Genomic DNA, 15,241 nt, shown 5'->3' on the forward strand with positions numbered 1-15,241 from the left:
GTAAAAGAGCCAAGTTTGCCTACCCTACAAGACGCATCATCCTGAGCCACCCTGGAGCCGAGTCTGCATAAGTTCTTAGGGAAGGAAGGTTTAATGCTGCCTCTTGCAGACCCAGACAAGTGTCTTACGCAATATAGGTAGTCCTCGACTTACAGCAGTTTGCTTAGTGATCGAAGTTACAATGGTGCCCGAAAAAAGTGACTTGCGACCGTTTTTCACACTTACGACCGTTGCAGCATCCCCGTGATTTACAATCGGATGCTTGACTAGTTGACATTTATGACGGTCACGGTGCCCTGGACTCGTCTTTTACCACCTTCCGACAAGTAGTGTCAATGGGAAACCAGATTCACTTAACAACCGGCTGATTAATTTAACACCTGCAGTGAAATGTGGGCAAGACTCACTTAGTGACATACATTCTGGGCTCGATTGTGGCTGCAAGTCGAGGACTGCGCCTATGTGGAAGCTGCTGGGTTCACACAAGGCGCTCATCCAGCAAAGCCAGCCCAGGTTGGCATGTTGTGTGAATGCAGCAGTCCCGACCCACCTGGAGTTCAGTTGGTGCCCAGAATCAGCCAGTGCAGCAGCCCAAAACTTCCTCAGTTGCTGGGTCTTTGTAGAGGACCATTTGATGTATTAATAAATACCTATTGATGCATTTATTCTTATTGTGTTCCTTTGTCATTGTTTATTATTTTACTTCTCTTCACATGTTTTTCCATCTTTCTTCATTTTTGTTATGATAAGCCACCTAGAGTAACCCCACAGTGAAATGAGGCAGCAAATATATATCTAATAAACACAATAATAAATAAACAAGCCTACCCAAAGCTCTTGACCATCTTCTGTAGACTCTCAACTCCTTAAAACATTTTAATGGACTTTGAAATTACCTGGTTTGTGTCATGGGAAAGATGCTTTTATTTTGCCACTGAGGCTTTTCATCTCACCAAAACAGGCAAAGTTTCGTGCTAAACATTTCAGTAAATCTGACCGAGTATTTTCACCCTGAAAAATGATCTTCCTGGAATGGCTGCTCTCTGAAGGCCTGTGGTTCCCACCATCCCCAGCCAAAATCCCAATTGGAATTTGTGAAAACAGAACTTGGGAATCGCTATGCATGTCACAGCTTGCTTTACAGAAATGTTGAGGCAGGCAGCATGGCCAGCAAACTTTAGCAATCCTAATTTCTAGAGATGCCTGAACAGCAGATTAAGCAGCCCAACCAAAACACCTGTCTGTTGGTCTATCTTGGCAGCAGCAGAGCCAAGCTAATAATTGGCTGGGGGGAGGGGACCATTATTAGTGGCTTCCTCAAAGTACAGGCAGTCCTCGACTTGCAACAGTTTGTTTAGCGGTTACAACAGCACTGAAAAAAAAATGACTTTTTCACACTTAATGACCATTACAAGATCCCCATGCTTTGTGTGATCAAAATTCAGACGCTTGGCAACTGATTCATATTTATGAGTCAGTGTCCCAGAGTCAATGTGATGCCCTTTCTGACAAGCAAAATCAACGGGGAAGCCGGATTCACTTAACCATGTTATTAATTTAAAAAGTGCAGTGATTCACTTAACAACTGTGGCAAGAAAGGTGGTAAAACGGGGCAAAACTTGCTTCACAGTCTCGCTTAGCAAAAAAAAGTTTGGGCTCAATTGCAGTTATAAATTGAGGACTGCCTGTATGTATGTATGCAATTTTTTCTTGCTTACTAAAATAAGCCAATATCACTTTCTAACAGGCTGTGCTTAAAAACAGGTCTTGGCAAAGAGATTCCTTTTTTCTTTAAAATTAAGCCAATCAGGTTGTCAGAAATACAGCTCCTAATAGTTGGCTTTCTATCGAAGCATCAAACGATCTAATAAAATGTTACAATACACTTCAACGTTGTGTTACTATGCTTCTCTTGTGTATTAATCAGTGCCCAGGTTTATGGTTACTAGGATACATTAGTGCCAGGGCAAACCTTGACCTGAAAGGACTTCTGTTGCCAGTCCACCCTTGCCTCCATTAGCTGGACATGCAAGACGCTGCAGTGATCTGCCCCAAAAGCCTTGAAAAGTATTCAAACTCCTGTATTAACGAATCAACACTGGCTGAAGTTTTATTACCTCCAAACACTTTTTACATGTAAAAAAAATACAGTGAGGAAATTAAGTTAACAATAATACCTTAAATATTTTGCTATCAACTTTTGCATTTTATACTTCTTAAAAGTTAGCCTGTTCCCAGTTTGGGAATAGCACCACACCCTTATAGGAGAAATTTCAAAGCAAAAACACTCTGCGCTGGGGCCACCGCAGAGTAAACAACCTGCAACTTGCGGCCTTTAACAATAAAAACCAACTATTTTTTGTCTACTCAAGAGAAACCCCAGACGTCTGGTTCTGGGGTTCAGAGCAGGCAGGGAGCACCTCGAAGCAACAAGAAGGCAACAAACACGTCAACACCAGAAGCCTCTTGTATCTCTTAATCCAAAACAGCGAATTGGGGAAGGGGTTCTGTTACTTGTGGCTACCCTGATAACATCTGCAAAGAAGGCCCTGCCAAATCAAGTTTCTTCAGAGCGTGGGAAAGCTTGTCTGTTTTCCATTTTACCTGCTGACCTTGGAATAAAAAAGAAACGGCTAGAGTAGCCAAGGTGCTTGTAATGATGCCACTCAGCTCTAAGTTCAGTCTCCCTGGGGAAGTTTGCAGAGATACCCAACACTTTAGGACGGGAGTCTCCAACCATGGCAACTTTAAGACTTGTGGACTTCAACTTCCCTCAGCAAAGCTGGCTGAAGAATTCTGGAAGATGACGTCCACAAGTCTTAAAAGTTGCCAAGGTTGGAGACCCCTGTTTTAGGATATTAACTTGACCTTGTTAGACCACTGGGCTAATCTTGCCTATCCATCTCCAAGCCATCTTTTTTTTTTGTCCCAATCTGCTAGCTTCCACTTTCTTCTCCAGAGTCTTTTGTGGGCCATCTTCTTAAAACTTTCCCCCCCTTCAGCCTCATTTACTCCAAAATGCTAGCAAAAACTGGCACTGATCAAACAGACAAATGTCTAATGGTTTTTCATATTAACCTTTTGGGATTCTGTATGCTGATATTTATCTTTTTACTGGAAGCTATTACGATACAGAGTCCCTGAACGTTAATACGAAAATGAGACATTTTCTTCAAAAACTTTTTTTGTAAAAACCTGTGGATAACCCACAACACAACAAAACAGCCTGTTTGGCTTTTGAATGAAGACAGAAAAACCAGATATAAGCAGGGAAGGGGGCGCAGTAGTGATAACATGGGCACAAACCAGCAGATGTTGGCTTGCAGCATCTCACTCTGTTGTGCGCAGAAGGACTGCTATACAAGTATTACGACACGGGTTTAAAACAGATCCGGGGAAGAAGTACAGGCCTCCCGATGTGCAAATCGAATGGCCAAATTAGCAAACGATGCACCATGCCAAAAATGGAGGAGTGTGAGCAAGGCAGGGGCCTTGGGCACCGCAACCATCGCCCTTGGATGCCTTGGCAGTCGTGCTGATATTGTGACACCCCACACCCTTTGTGGTTCCCCAGGGGCCTGTCTCTGAATTGGCCAAGGCTCTTGTTGTCTTTGATCACCAATCGATATGGAGAATGATGCTTTACGCATCAATTGGACGTTGCAAGAGTGGCGAGGCCCCACTTTGGCAAGCTTTGAGGAGTCTTTGCAAGGACTAAGAAGGGTCTTTAAACCTTCTGGACTGGACAATTCCCCACATTACGCCCCTGAAGCGCAAAAACACGTCTAGCCACGCTTTGCCCGAGATCAGTTATCAAAGGTTAGTCTGCAGATGGGATGTCACATTTTAGGTCTCCAAATGACAATCAAAGCAGCATCCTGAACCAACCTACCTACGTCCCATCCTGGTTTTGCAAGGCAAAATGAAGTTTTCCCATTTATCTTTCAAATAGGGACCCTATTTGGAGCTAGACGGGTGCAGTGGGTGCTTCCGCTGATGGGAGTTGCGCACACATTATTTCTTTATTCTGTCACAGTAATAAGCGAAGATCAGATCTTCAGCGTGGCTGCCGAGCAACAGCCTAGCAAGGAGGGGTGGGGGGAATGTGACTTCCACTCAAGCCAAGATCTAGCCAGGACCAGTTCCAAAGGACAGAGATCTCTGCTGCGGAATCCTCTTGACAATTCCGCAGAGGATTCAGGAACATTCTCTGGAAATTTGGTCTGGTTCGGGGTTACAACGGAGCACATCTCTTCCTTTTGGCTACCTGAGAAGAGAGGGTGGCCGGGGACTCCTCGGGAACCTGGGTGCTCAATGAAAACCTGACAAGCCTCCACATGTAATCCTGGCTTCCCGGGAAACCTCGGTTGAAAGAATGGCGCCCCATCAGCCCTGCAGCTCCCAAGGGCAACCAGTGCATAACCCCACCTGGCTTGTTGGAAGGCGGCCCGTGGTGCGTGCACCGAGTCACAACTGCCAAGTTATGACAACGTGCAGGCAAGGTGTTTCGGGCGCTCGAGGCCTCCCGAGATGCAGAATGTCGCCGGCAGGAGAGCGTCGCGCGATGTCTTGGGACGCCGGCACTTGGCGCGGAGGCTGCCGCTCGTGCATGGGATCGAGGCAATGGCAGTGGGGGCTGTGGGGAAGGTATTCCGCGGTAAACACCACGCCGGTAGGTCAAAGCAAGGTTTACTTTGTCAGAAGGGCAAGCGCCACGGCAAACCCGAGCCGATTCGCTGAAGGTCCTCCTGCCCCCGACGGAACCTCCGCTGAGCGGCCCCCGGTGGGGCTCTTCCACCTTGCCTACTTCTTCTTCTTGCCTTTCTTCTTCAGAGAGCCCGGCCACTGGAAGCCACGGAACTCCAGGCAGGCGGCGGCATTGTGGGCGATGTAGTAGAGGTTGAGCATGGCCGCTGGGCTCAGAATATCCACCTCCACGGTGGCCTTCTTGGATTTCTTGCCACCCTTGCCTTTGCCTTTCCCGGAGCCCTTCCCTTTGCTCTTGCCTCCCTGTGGGGGGGGGGGGGAAGCGGAAAAAACACAACAAAACCCCCACCTTGTAGGGAGGGCACTCCGAGGGTGCGTTTCCCCAGGGGCCTGATAACTGAGAGCCAGTTTGCTGCGGTGGTCAAGGCGTTGGCTTAGAAACCAGGAGATGGTGAGTTCTAGTCCCGCCTTAGACATGAAAGCCGGCTGGGTGACTTTGGGCCAATCACCAAGAGACAGGGAGTTCTAGTCCCACCTTAGGCGTGAAAGCTGGCTGGGTGAGTCTGGGCCAATCACCAGGAGACAGGGAGTTCTAGTCCCACCTTAGGTGTGAAAGCCGGCTGGGTGACTTAAGCCAATCGCCAGGAGACAGGGAGTTCTAGTCCCGCCTTAGGCATGAAAGCTGGCTGGGTGACTTTGGGCCAATCACCAGGAGACAGGGAGTTCTAGTCCCACCTTAGTCGTGAAAGCCGGCTGGGTGACTTAAGCCAATCGCCAGGAGACAGGGAGTTCTAGTCCTGCCTTAGGCATGAAAGCTGGCTGGGTGACTTTGGGCCAATCACCAGGAGACAGGGAGTTCTAGTCCCACCTTAGGCGTGAAAGCCAGCTGGGTGACTTAAGCCAATCGCCAGGAGACAGGGAGTTCTAGTTCTGCCTCAGAGGCAAGAAAGCCAATGTGGGGACTTTGGGCCAATCACACATGTTGGTGAATTCTAGCCCCACCCTACTGTAGGCATCAAAGACAACTGAGTGACTTTGGGCCAATCACCAGGAGACAGTAAATTCTAATCCCGCCTTACAACCTGAAAGCTGGTTGGTTGAATCGCCACAAGATGGTGAGTTATAGTTCTACCTTGGGCTGGGTGGCTTTGGACCAATCACCAGGAGGCACTGAGTTCTAGTCCCACTTTAGGCAGTCCCTCTCAACCCAACCCACCTCACAGGGTTGTTGTGGGTTAAATAGGAAGGAGTATTATGCGTGCTCGCTGCCTCAAATTACTTCTGAAATAATAAAGGCCGGATCACAATGAAATAAATCAAGATACATCAACGGCCACTTGTGCATCTGGGGATTATTTCATGGCCTGAAATGGCCTCTCCCATCCTCATGTCCAGAAATCAGACTAGCTTGGAGTAATGTCGCCCAGCATATCTGCGAGAGGCATTCGCTTAACAACCATGGCAAGAAAGGTCACAAAACGGGGCAAACTTCACTTAACGGCCATCTCACTTAGGAACAGGAATGTTTTGGGCTCAACTGTGGTCATAAGATGAGGACTACCTGCATGCCGGGTTCCCCCTCCCTCCCTCTGCAGCCAGAAAGGGCAAATCTAATCTACCTGTCACCCAGGTGAAGCACGGGGGAAGGTATACGTTACCATGGTATCATCCTTTTATGCAGGTGAGCTGATGAGCATCATGTCCCCTTTCAAAGCCAGATCCCTGGATCGGATTCCAAACTCAGTTTATCTGCAGTGTTAAGGGAAAACAAACAAACAAACAAACAAAAAAGAACGCAGGTTAAGGCCTTTACATTGTAAAAAAAATTAAAATATTAAATCCCTGCAATACATCTTGCAGAGAGCTGCAGGTGGACAAAATCAATTCCTTTCCACATAATAACGGGCAGTCGATCAAATCTTTATCGTGTTCAAAGGCCAGCATGAGAAGGTTAACATGCAAACCATCATTTCAAAGGCTAAATAATATAAAATGAAAACAGTCATTAAATCCCTTTTTTCCAGCGCCCTTGTAACTTTGAACGGTCGCTAAAAGAAACGTTATAAGTTGAGGACTACCTGAATGGAAATACTCTTCTCAACCACTTAGAGAGGGGTTGTAGAGCACTATGAAGCGGTATATAAGTCTAAAATCCTATTGCTAGTAATCCGAAAGGATCCCGGAAGAGGTGAGAATTCTGTGCAGGGCGGCAGTTTATAAATCCCCGTAATTATTGTTAAATTGGAGCAGGAGTTTTGTCCCTCAGTTGCATTTTACTGACTTGTTTCTGCTTTATTATTTTCTTCTTAAACATTTCAAGAGGAGACCCAGTTTGACTTACTGCTTCAGGCAGAAACTGGGAGAGGGTGAGTTCAAGTCCTGCCTTAGGCATGAAAGTCAAATTTCTCAGCCGAACCTACCTCAAAGGGTTGTTGTAGTGTGGAAAATAGGAAGACGGAGTAGTTAAAAGGCAGAGGAAGAAGAGGAGGGAGGGAAGGAATGCAACGAATGAGAGAGGGAAGGAAGGAAAAGAGGGAAGGAAATAGGGAAGGAGGGAAGGAAGGAAAAAAGGGAGGGAGGGAAGGAAAAATTGGAAAGGAGGGAAGAAAAAGATGAAAGGAAGGAAATGAGAAGGAAGGAAACGAGGAAAGGAAGGAAGGAAAAGAGGGAGGGAGGGAAGGAAGGAAGGAAAAATTGGAGAGGGAAGGAAAAGACAAAAGGAAGGAAATGAGAAGGAAGAAAGCAAGAGGAAAGGAAGGAAAAGAGGGAGGAAGGGAAGGAAGGAAAAATTGGAAAGGGAAGGAAGGAAACGAAAGGGAAGGAAGGAAACGAGGAAAGGAAGGAAGGAAAAATTAGATGTAAGGAAAGAAAAAGAGGGAAGAAAAAATTGGAAAGGAAGGAAGGAAGGAAACGAGGAAAGGAAGGAAAAGAGGGAGGAAAGGAAAAATTGGAAAGGAGGGAAGGAAAAGATGTAAGGAAGAAAAAGAGGGAAAAGAAAAGAAAAAGAAAAGAGGGAGGGAAGGAAGGAAGGAAAAATTAGAAAGGAGGGAAGGAAAAGATGTAAGGAAGGAAAAGAGGGAAGAAAAAATTGGAAAGGAGGGAAGGAAGGAAACGAGGAAAGGAAGGAAAAGAGGGAGGGAAGGAAAAATTGGAAAGGAGGGAAGGAAAAGATGTAAGGAAAGAAAAGAGGGAGGGAAGGAAGGAAAAATTGGAAAGGAGGAAAGGAAAAGATATAAGGAAGGAAAAGAGGAAAGAAAAAATTGGAAAGGAGGGAAGGAAGGAAAGGAAGGAAAAGAGGGAGGGAAGGAAAAATTGGAAAGGAGGGAAGGAAAAGATGTAAGGAAAGAAAAGAGGGAGGGAAGGAAGGAAAAATTGGAAAGGAGGAAAGGAAAAGATATAAGGAAGGAAAAGAGGAAAGAAAAAATTGGAAAGGAGGGAAGGAAGGAAAGGAAGGAAAAGAGGGAGGGAAGGAAAAATTGGAAAGGAGGGAAGGAAAAGATGTAAGGAAAGAAAAGAGGGAGGGAAGGAAGGAAAAATTGGAAAGGAGGAAAGGAAAAGATATAAGGAAGGAAAAGAGGAAAGAAAAAATTGGAAAGGAGGGAAGGAAGGAAAGGAAGGAAAAGAGGGAGGGAAGGAAAAATTGGAAAGGAGGGAAGGAAAAGATGTAAGGAAAGAAAAGAGGGAGGGAAGGAAGGAAAAATTGGAAAGGAGGAAAGGAAAAGATATAAGGAAGGAAAAGAGGAAAGAAAAAATTGGAAAGGAGGGAAGGAAGGAAACGAGGAAAGGAAGGAAAAGACGAAAGGAAGGAAGGAAAAATAAGGAGGGAGGGAGGGAAAGAAGCCTCCACCTGCATTCAGACAACCCACTAAGCCCAGCTCCCGGGTCTTCCCCGGAGGACCAACCGCCCGGCTGAGCCTGTTTGGCGAAAGCAGCGGCGGAGGAAGAGCTCGGGCGACCGGCCTCCCCACTCGCCCTCTCCCGCTTCGTCCCCTGACACCCCCCCTAACCTGCTCGACGCCGCCACCGCGAGCCCGCGGACCCCCCGTCCGTCCCCACGTGCTGCGCCGGACACGCGTCTCCCCCACCCCGAAGCGCCGCAACCGCCGCAACGACCGCCCTCGGTGGGCGGGGCTTCTGGCGAGGGGGCGGGCTTCGGAGGCTTCTGTTTGTCCCGCCGCTGCTCCGGTTGCCATGGGGAAGGGGGCGGGCCCGACTCTCAGTGGCTAGGCAACGAGCCGAGGAGGGGGGGAAAATATGAAGCCTTGCGCCTGCGCAGTCAAAATAATTGTTGGAAGGGTCCTTTTTTTAAAAAAAAACCAGGTGGGCCCAAGCCTGGCCAGGTGAAGATTTGTGGACTTCAACTCCCAGAATTCCCTGACCACCATAGAAGGGAGGGGGGCGTTGCTTTCTGTTTATATCCAACTTTATATACAACCTTCCAGAACATACCTACCAACACTGACAGGGCAAATTGTGTGTGTGTGTATATCCACACACACATACATGTATATCAGGGATCCCCAAATTTGGCAGCTTTAAGACTTGTGGACTTCAACTCCCAGAATTCACCAGCAATTAGCATAGCTGGCTGTAGAATTCTGGGAGTTGAAGTCCATAAGTCTTAAAGCTGCCAAGTTTGAAGACTTCTGGTGTATATAAATAGAGCAAACCCTACTTCCCTCTAACACTGATGATGTAATCTAGTTTGGTAATGAAACGCAAGCTCAGAGAGCATCCAGGATCCCACAGTTCAACCCTGAGTTACAAACACAATTAACCACCACAATTGAGCCCAAAATTTCTATTGCTAAGTGAAGTCAGCTGTGAAGCAGGGTGGATAAAAATCAATGATTTTTTTTAAAAAATCAAAAAAATCGGATTTTTTTGATTTAAATTGGATTTTTTTGATTTAAATTGGATTTTTTTATTTAAATCAGATTTTTTTGATTTTTATTAAATTTATTTTAATAAAAAACTTTTGGGGTAAAAATCTATCGCAAGATAGTTTTCTATTTAAGATACATAAATAATTTAGTTTATTCAGCATGAAATGGAGCTTAGTTATGTAGCAGGAGGCTGTATATTCTGCAACACTGGGACTATCGGTGAGTCAACAGTGGGTCAAAGGAGTAGCAGAGATGACAGTTGCTCTTTAAAAATTATGATTTAAATCGAGTTGATTTAAATCAAGCCTTTTTACTCGTGATTTAAATCATTATTTAAATCGTGATTTAAATCGACTTGATTTAAATCAAATCCACCCTGTTGTGAAGTGAATCGTGTACCCCATTTTATGACTTTTCTTGCCACAGTTGTGAAGTGAATGATTAACAAGAGTTGGAAGGGGTCTTGTAAGTCATCTAGTCCAACCCCCCCCCAACCATTTCTGACAAATGGCAGTCCAATCTTTCCTTGAAAAGTCTCAAGTGACTGCAGTTGTTAAGCTAGTTACATGGTTATTAAGTGAATCTGGCTTCCCCCATTGACCTTGCTTGTCAGAAAATCGCAAAAGGGGATCCCGTGACCTAGGGACACCGCAACCGTCATAAATATGAGTCAGTTGCCAAGGGTCTGAATTTTGGCCACGTGACCATGGGGAGGCTGCAATGGTCATAAGTGCGAAAAATGGTCATAAGTCACTTTTTTTCAGTGATGTTGTAATTTCAAACAGTCCCTAAATGAGAATTACCTGTATTCTCCTTTATCAGTTTCCTTCCTTTCTGTGTGATATTCCAGAAACTCGCATGCTTGGCTTATTATGGGACAATCAGAACTGGACCTATCGCATGCATAAAGATGGAAGCTAAATTTTCTTAGCCTTTTCTTCCAGAAAAAAATTACAAATCCCCTAACACTTCTCAGCAGTAATTTTTTAAAAACAATTTAAAAAAAAAATACTGCCACAGAGGTGGCTTGTTTTGTACATGATCCTATCTCTTAAATATAGTAATTGTCCCAGAGGGTAATGGCTTTTTAAAGATAAGGTTATATTTATTTCATTAAAAACCACATTTACAGAGGCTGGGCAAGGAAGGAGGTTTGGCTGATCTGATAATCCGAATTTCAATATGGTTTAGCTGCCTTATGCAGAGACAGGTGCCATCTGGCACATTAATTTTATAGCTTTTTAGAAAAACTATGTTAAGGCAGAAGGGGAAAAGAAGAATTTCAGGATGGGAAGGAAGGAAGGAAGGAAAAATGAATTTCTTCATTTATTTTTTTACTAAAAAATGCACTTGTACTACAGTAGTAGCTACTCTTGAGGTTAAAGCTTTACAGTATTAGTTACGGAATACATCCCTGTATTATAAATAATAGTTTATAATATTTAATAGTTTAAAATATAATAGTCTATAGTTTAAAATGCTCTCCCCATTGTTACGGTGAAAATACTGGTTCTCTGGGTGTGCGTAACAAGCACTGAAATATCCTTCAATAATCTAAAGAAGAAAACTGTTTTAAGAATTAGATTTTTATTCTTCCTTACACCTCGTGCTTAGGATAATACACACGCTTCCTTAAAAAATAATTTGTGAATGCATTAGGAAATCAACATTTTCACTCCGCAGGAATAAAAAGAGAACTGAAGGATTTGAACGCGTTCCTGATAAGCCACTATCAACACAATTATTGTGCGGTGCCACAGAGCAAATATTTTCGCATGCCGCTATGATTTTTAAAATCATGTATTTTTCATTTCCGAAGAAGGTAAGGAGCAGCTCCTTAAACATCTGCTCCAAAATAGGATTGCAAACAAAATGACGCGTAATTTTCTTTTTTTTGTCTTTGTCTTTATGCAGACACTTTCACAGAACTGATAAGGTGCACATCTAGCTTTCAAGTCATTTTGGTGAAATTTTAAGGCCACGTATTTACCGGGTTGCTAAATATATTCCTCACTGCATCTGCTTCCTTCTTTAGATAGGATGTTGCATATATACGATGGTCTTTTTTTGAAAATGCAGCCTGGAAAATACGTCCAGCTTTTGGACAAAATGCCCTTTCTGCTGGGCCAAAATGAAAAAAAAAACACTAAAATCCTCTTATTTGTATTGTAGAGAGAAATCGGTGCCATGTTACTAAGGCTGCCGATAAAAGTGTCTCACGCACATCAGAACCACACGTAGCCATACTGTACATTCAAGCATGTCGGAATACAAGCGTGTTTAACTCTCGTCTTGTGCTCATAAACCAAGCTTTGCTTAGCGCTATACCCTTCTGTTCCTTCTTGCTACCTGTGTTCGTGGCATAAAAACACACACACACACAAAGCATGAAGCAGTTCATGGGGGAACCCGTGTTATCTCTGCCGGGAGAGCAGGTTTGGGGACGTGCAAAATATCCTTGAAGCGTGAACATGCAACAGGGCTGGCATGCTTCAAACATTGTCACCTCGCAGAAATAAAAGAGAGAACATCTGTATGGAGGGATCTGAATGCATTCCGGATAAGCCACTATCAACACAATTATTGTGCGGTGTAAATATTTTTTGGCATGCCGCTACAATTTCTAAAATCATGTGCTTTTTCATTTCCAAAACAGGTTAAGAACAGTTCCTGAACATTTGATGCATTCATTTTGATTCGAAAATGCATCAAACCTTTTGCAAACATCTGTTTAATGCAGCGTTGCAATGCCTGGGGGAAAAAATTCTTGGAATATATCCACGGGGAATCGTGAATAAAAGATGGAAGAAAATTGGACAGTGCTTTTACATATTTTTGGTATATAATTTGCATATCTCCGATATATTTTTATGTATCGGAGACACGCAAATGCCCCCTAATTTATCCTTATATCCTGAAAAATTATTCTATGAATAGTGTTTTCTAGTTAGAGATTATCCTCATAGGTGGTTATGAAATACAATTAGAGGATACTTTGCTGAAATGTTTGATGGAATCAGCAATAGATTGTCTGTAGTGAAAGAATGTCACCTGGTTTACAGGTATATGTTTGCCCAGGTATCTTACTCATAGAAAATGTTTATAATAGCAACCAAAATCTTGGAGATATATGATGTACAGCAGGGGTGTCCAATCTTGGCTACTTTAAGACTTGTGGACTTCAACTCCCAGAATCCACCTTCCAGGATTCTCCAGCTAGCTTGGGAATTCTGGGAATTGAAGTCCACAGATCTTAAGGTAGCCAAGGTTGCACACTGCTGATGTACAGAATCCCCTTCATTCAAAGCCACCATTATAAGAACTTTAAATATATACGTATCGTGTAACCTGGATCAGGGAAAACGACGGGAATAATAATAATAAATTTCTCTTTGCTTACAGGCCCGTAACGTTGAGGGAAAAGGAGGAATTGTTTTTTACAACTTCTAGCTGTTAATTCCCTGTGGAAAGACATCCACAAACCAAAGAAAACTCCTTCCTCTCCCCCACCTCCCGCCCCCAGGTAGCACTTATTGGCTGAAGCACCGAGTTCGAATCCCGTTTCCCCATCACTGGTAGCACAGCAGTTCTTCCCAGTGAATGGGCTGGGAAAATACTTCTCTCTCCAGCCAGAGTTCGTACGAGTAGCGGAAATCTTCAGGGAGTTCTAATTGTTGTCCCAGCACGCTCTGGAGGCAGTTGTCCACCGGAGAAAATTCAGCGTCCTGGATCTTGTCATACCTCCGGCTATTAAAGGACTCGATGTGGGCTCGTAAACTGCATTCTTCGGCTTGGAAGTCCCAAGGACGAGCATCAATATCTAGGTGCCGAAAACACACAGGGGGAAAGTGAGGCAGGATTTCGTGGACTAAAAAGTGACCACTGGGCCTGAAAATCTGGGTGTCACAGGAGTTGAAGGATAGCAGGTTTGGCTTTGCAGTTAAGGTGCCAGGCTAAAAAGCAGGAGACGGTGAATTCTAGTACAGCCTTGGGCATGACAGCAGGCTGGTGACTTTGGGCCAATTACTAGAAGACAGTGAGTTTTAGTCTCACCTCTGGCACAGAAGCTGGCTGGGTGATTTTGGGCCAATTACCAGGAGACGGTGAGTTCTAGGTCTCCCTTAGGCATTAGCCGTCTGGATGACTTTAGCTAATCACCAGGAGATGGTGAGTTCTAGTCTTGCCTCAGGCATTAAAGCCGACTGGGTTACTTTGGGCCAATCACCAGGAGTCGGTGAGTTCTAGTTCTACCTTAGGCATTAACGCCGGCTGGGTGACTTTGGCCCAATCTCCAGGAGATGGTGAGTTCTAGTTCTCCCTTAGGTATTAAAGCCAGCTGGGTGAGTTTGGTCCAATCACCAGGAGCCAGTGAGTTCTAGTTCTACCTTAGGTATTAAAGCCAGCTGGGTGACTTTGGGCCAATCTCCAGGAGATGGTGAGTTCTAGTTTTCCTTGTTTTCACCTACAGACTCTCCGAACCAAGAATTTAGAACGTAGTTCCAAATTTCAGATTACTAAAGATAGTCCTCGACTTATGATCACAAGGAGACCTTATACCATTTCAAACAAATGGTTGTCCAATCTCTTCTTAAAAACCTCCAGTGTTGGAGCACCCACAACTTCTGGAGGCAAGTTGTTCCACTGGCTAATTGTTTCCATTCTCAGGAAATTTCTCCTTAGTTCTAAGTTGCTTCTATCCTTGATTAGTTTCCACCCATTGCTTCTTGTCCTGCCTTCTGGTGCTTTGGAGAATAGCTTGACTCCCTCTTCTTTGTGGCAGCCCCTGTGATATTGGAACACTGCTATCATGTCACCCCCTAGTCCTTCTTTTCATTAAACTAAAGGTAAAAGTTCCCCTCGCACATATGTGCTAGTCGTTCCCGATTCTAGGGGGCCGTGCTCACCTCCGTTTCAAAGCCGAAGAGCCAGCGCTGTCCGAAGACTGTCTCCGTGGTCATATGGCCGGCATGACTCAACGCCAAAGGCGCACGGAACGCTCTTACCTTCCCACCAAAGGTGGTCCCTATTTTTCTCCTTGCATTTTTTACCTGCTTTCGAACTGCTAGGTTGGCAGAAGCTGGGACAAGCAACGGGAGCTCACCCCGTTACGCGGCACCAGGGATTCGAACCGCTGAACTTCCGACCTTTCGATCGACAAGCTCAGCGTCTTAGCCACTGAGCTGCCGTCTCCCTAGTTCATTAAACTAGGCCTACCCAATTCCTGCAACCATTTCTTCGTAAACTGGAGTTAACCGGAGTTGAGCTACCGTCCAGATTTACCCTTTGAGGGGTCCCGGGTGGGTTGCCTGTGTAACACTCACCGTTGCCGTACGCCCAGTCGTCATTCATGCGGTGACGGACCTTCTGGTAGATGGCCGACATGGTTTTCATGTTGCTCTTCCTCCACTGGCGTCCGAGATACTTGGTTTGGATCTTCAGCAGTTTCAGCACGTAGAGCTGCATCATGGCTTGTTTCACCTTCAGAGACCGTTTCAGGATCGGAGCGGACTTGAAGACGACAAGCATCTGTCGAGGGAAGAAATACGATCAAGCTTGTTTCAATTAAAAGAGAATATTTGTAGCTCGGGGTTGACAGGAGGGGTCTTTTGGTGCTCTCCAAGCTGGCTTGTTTTCTTGCAGACGTTTCA

General features: G+C 44.9%; 2 protein-coding genes across 2 annotated transcripts in view; both read right to left on the reverse strand.

Moving 5' to 3' along the window:
- Positions 1 to 4,730: 4,730 nt before the first annotated feature.
- On the reverse strand, positions 4,731 to 8,788 carry SMKR1 (small lysine rich protein 1). Its single transcript, XM_070947343.1, has 3 exons — positions 8,715 to 8,788; positions 6,366 to 6,456; positions 4,731 to 5,010 (listed from the first exon to the last, which is right to left on the reverse strand). The coding sequence occupies exons 2-3, from the start codon at positions 6,366 to 6,368 to the stop codon at positions 4,804 to 4,806; spliced, it is 210 nt and encodes a 69-aa protein (XP_070803444.1). The 5' UTR covers positions 6,369 to 6,456; positions 8,715 to 8,788; the 3' UTR covers positions 4,731 to 4,803.
- A 4,374-nt stretch (positions 8,789 to 13,162) lies between these two features.
- STRIP2 (striatin interacting protein 2) overlaps positions 13,163 to 15,241 on the reverse strand; it is a 29,422-nt gene continuing 27,343 nt past the window's right edge. The window contains exons 19-20 of the mRNA XM_070947917.1: positions 14,915 to 15,119; positions 13,163 to 13,413 (exon numbers count right to left, since the gene is read on the reverse strand). Coding sequence (XP_070804018.1) covers positions 13,163 to 13,413; positions 14,915 to 15,119 — 456 coding nt within the window. The remainder of the gene's footprint in view (positions 13,414 to 14,914; positions 15,120 to 15,241) is intronic.

The sequence above is a fragment of the Pituophis catenifer genome, unplaced genomic scaffold (genome assembly GCF_029215685.1).
Source record: "Pituophis catenifer annectens isolate HBS135680 unplaced genomic scaffold, rPitCat1.0.hap2 SCAF_7, whole genome shotgun sequence".
Classification (NCBI taxonomy): Eukaryota; Metazoa; Chordata; class Lepidosauria; order Squamata; family Colubridae; genus Pituophis; species Pituophis catenifer.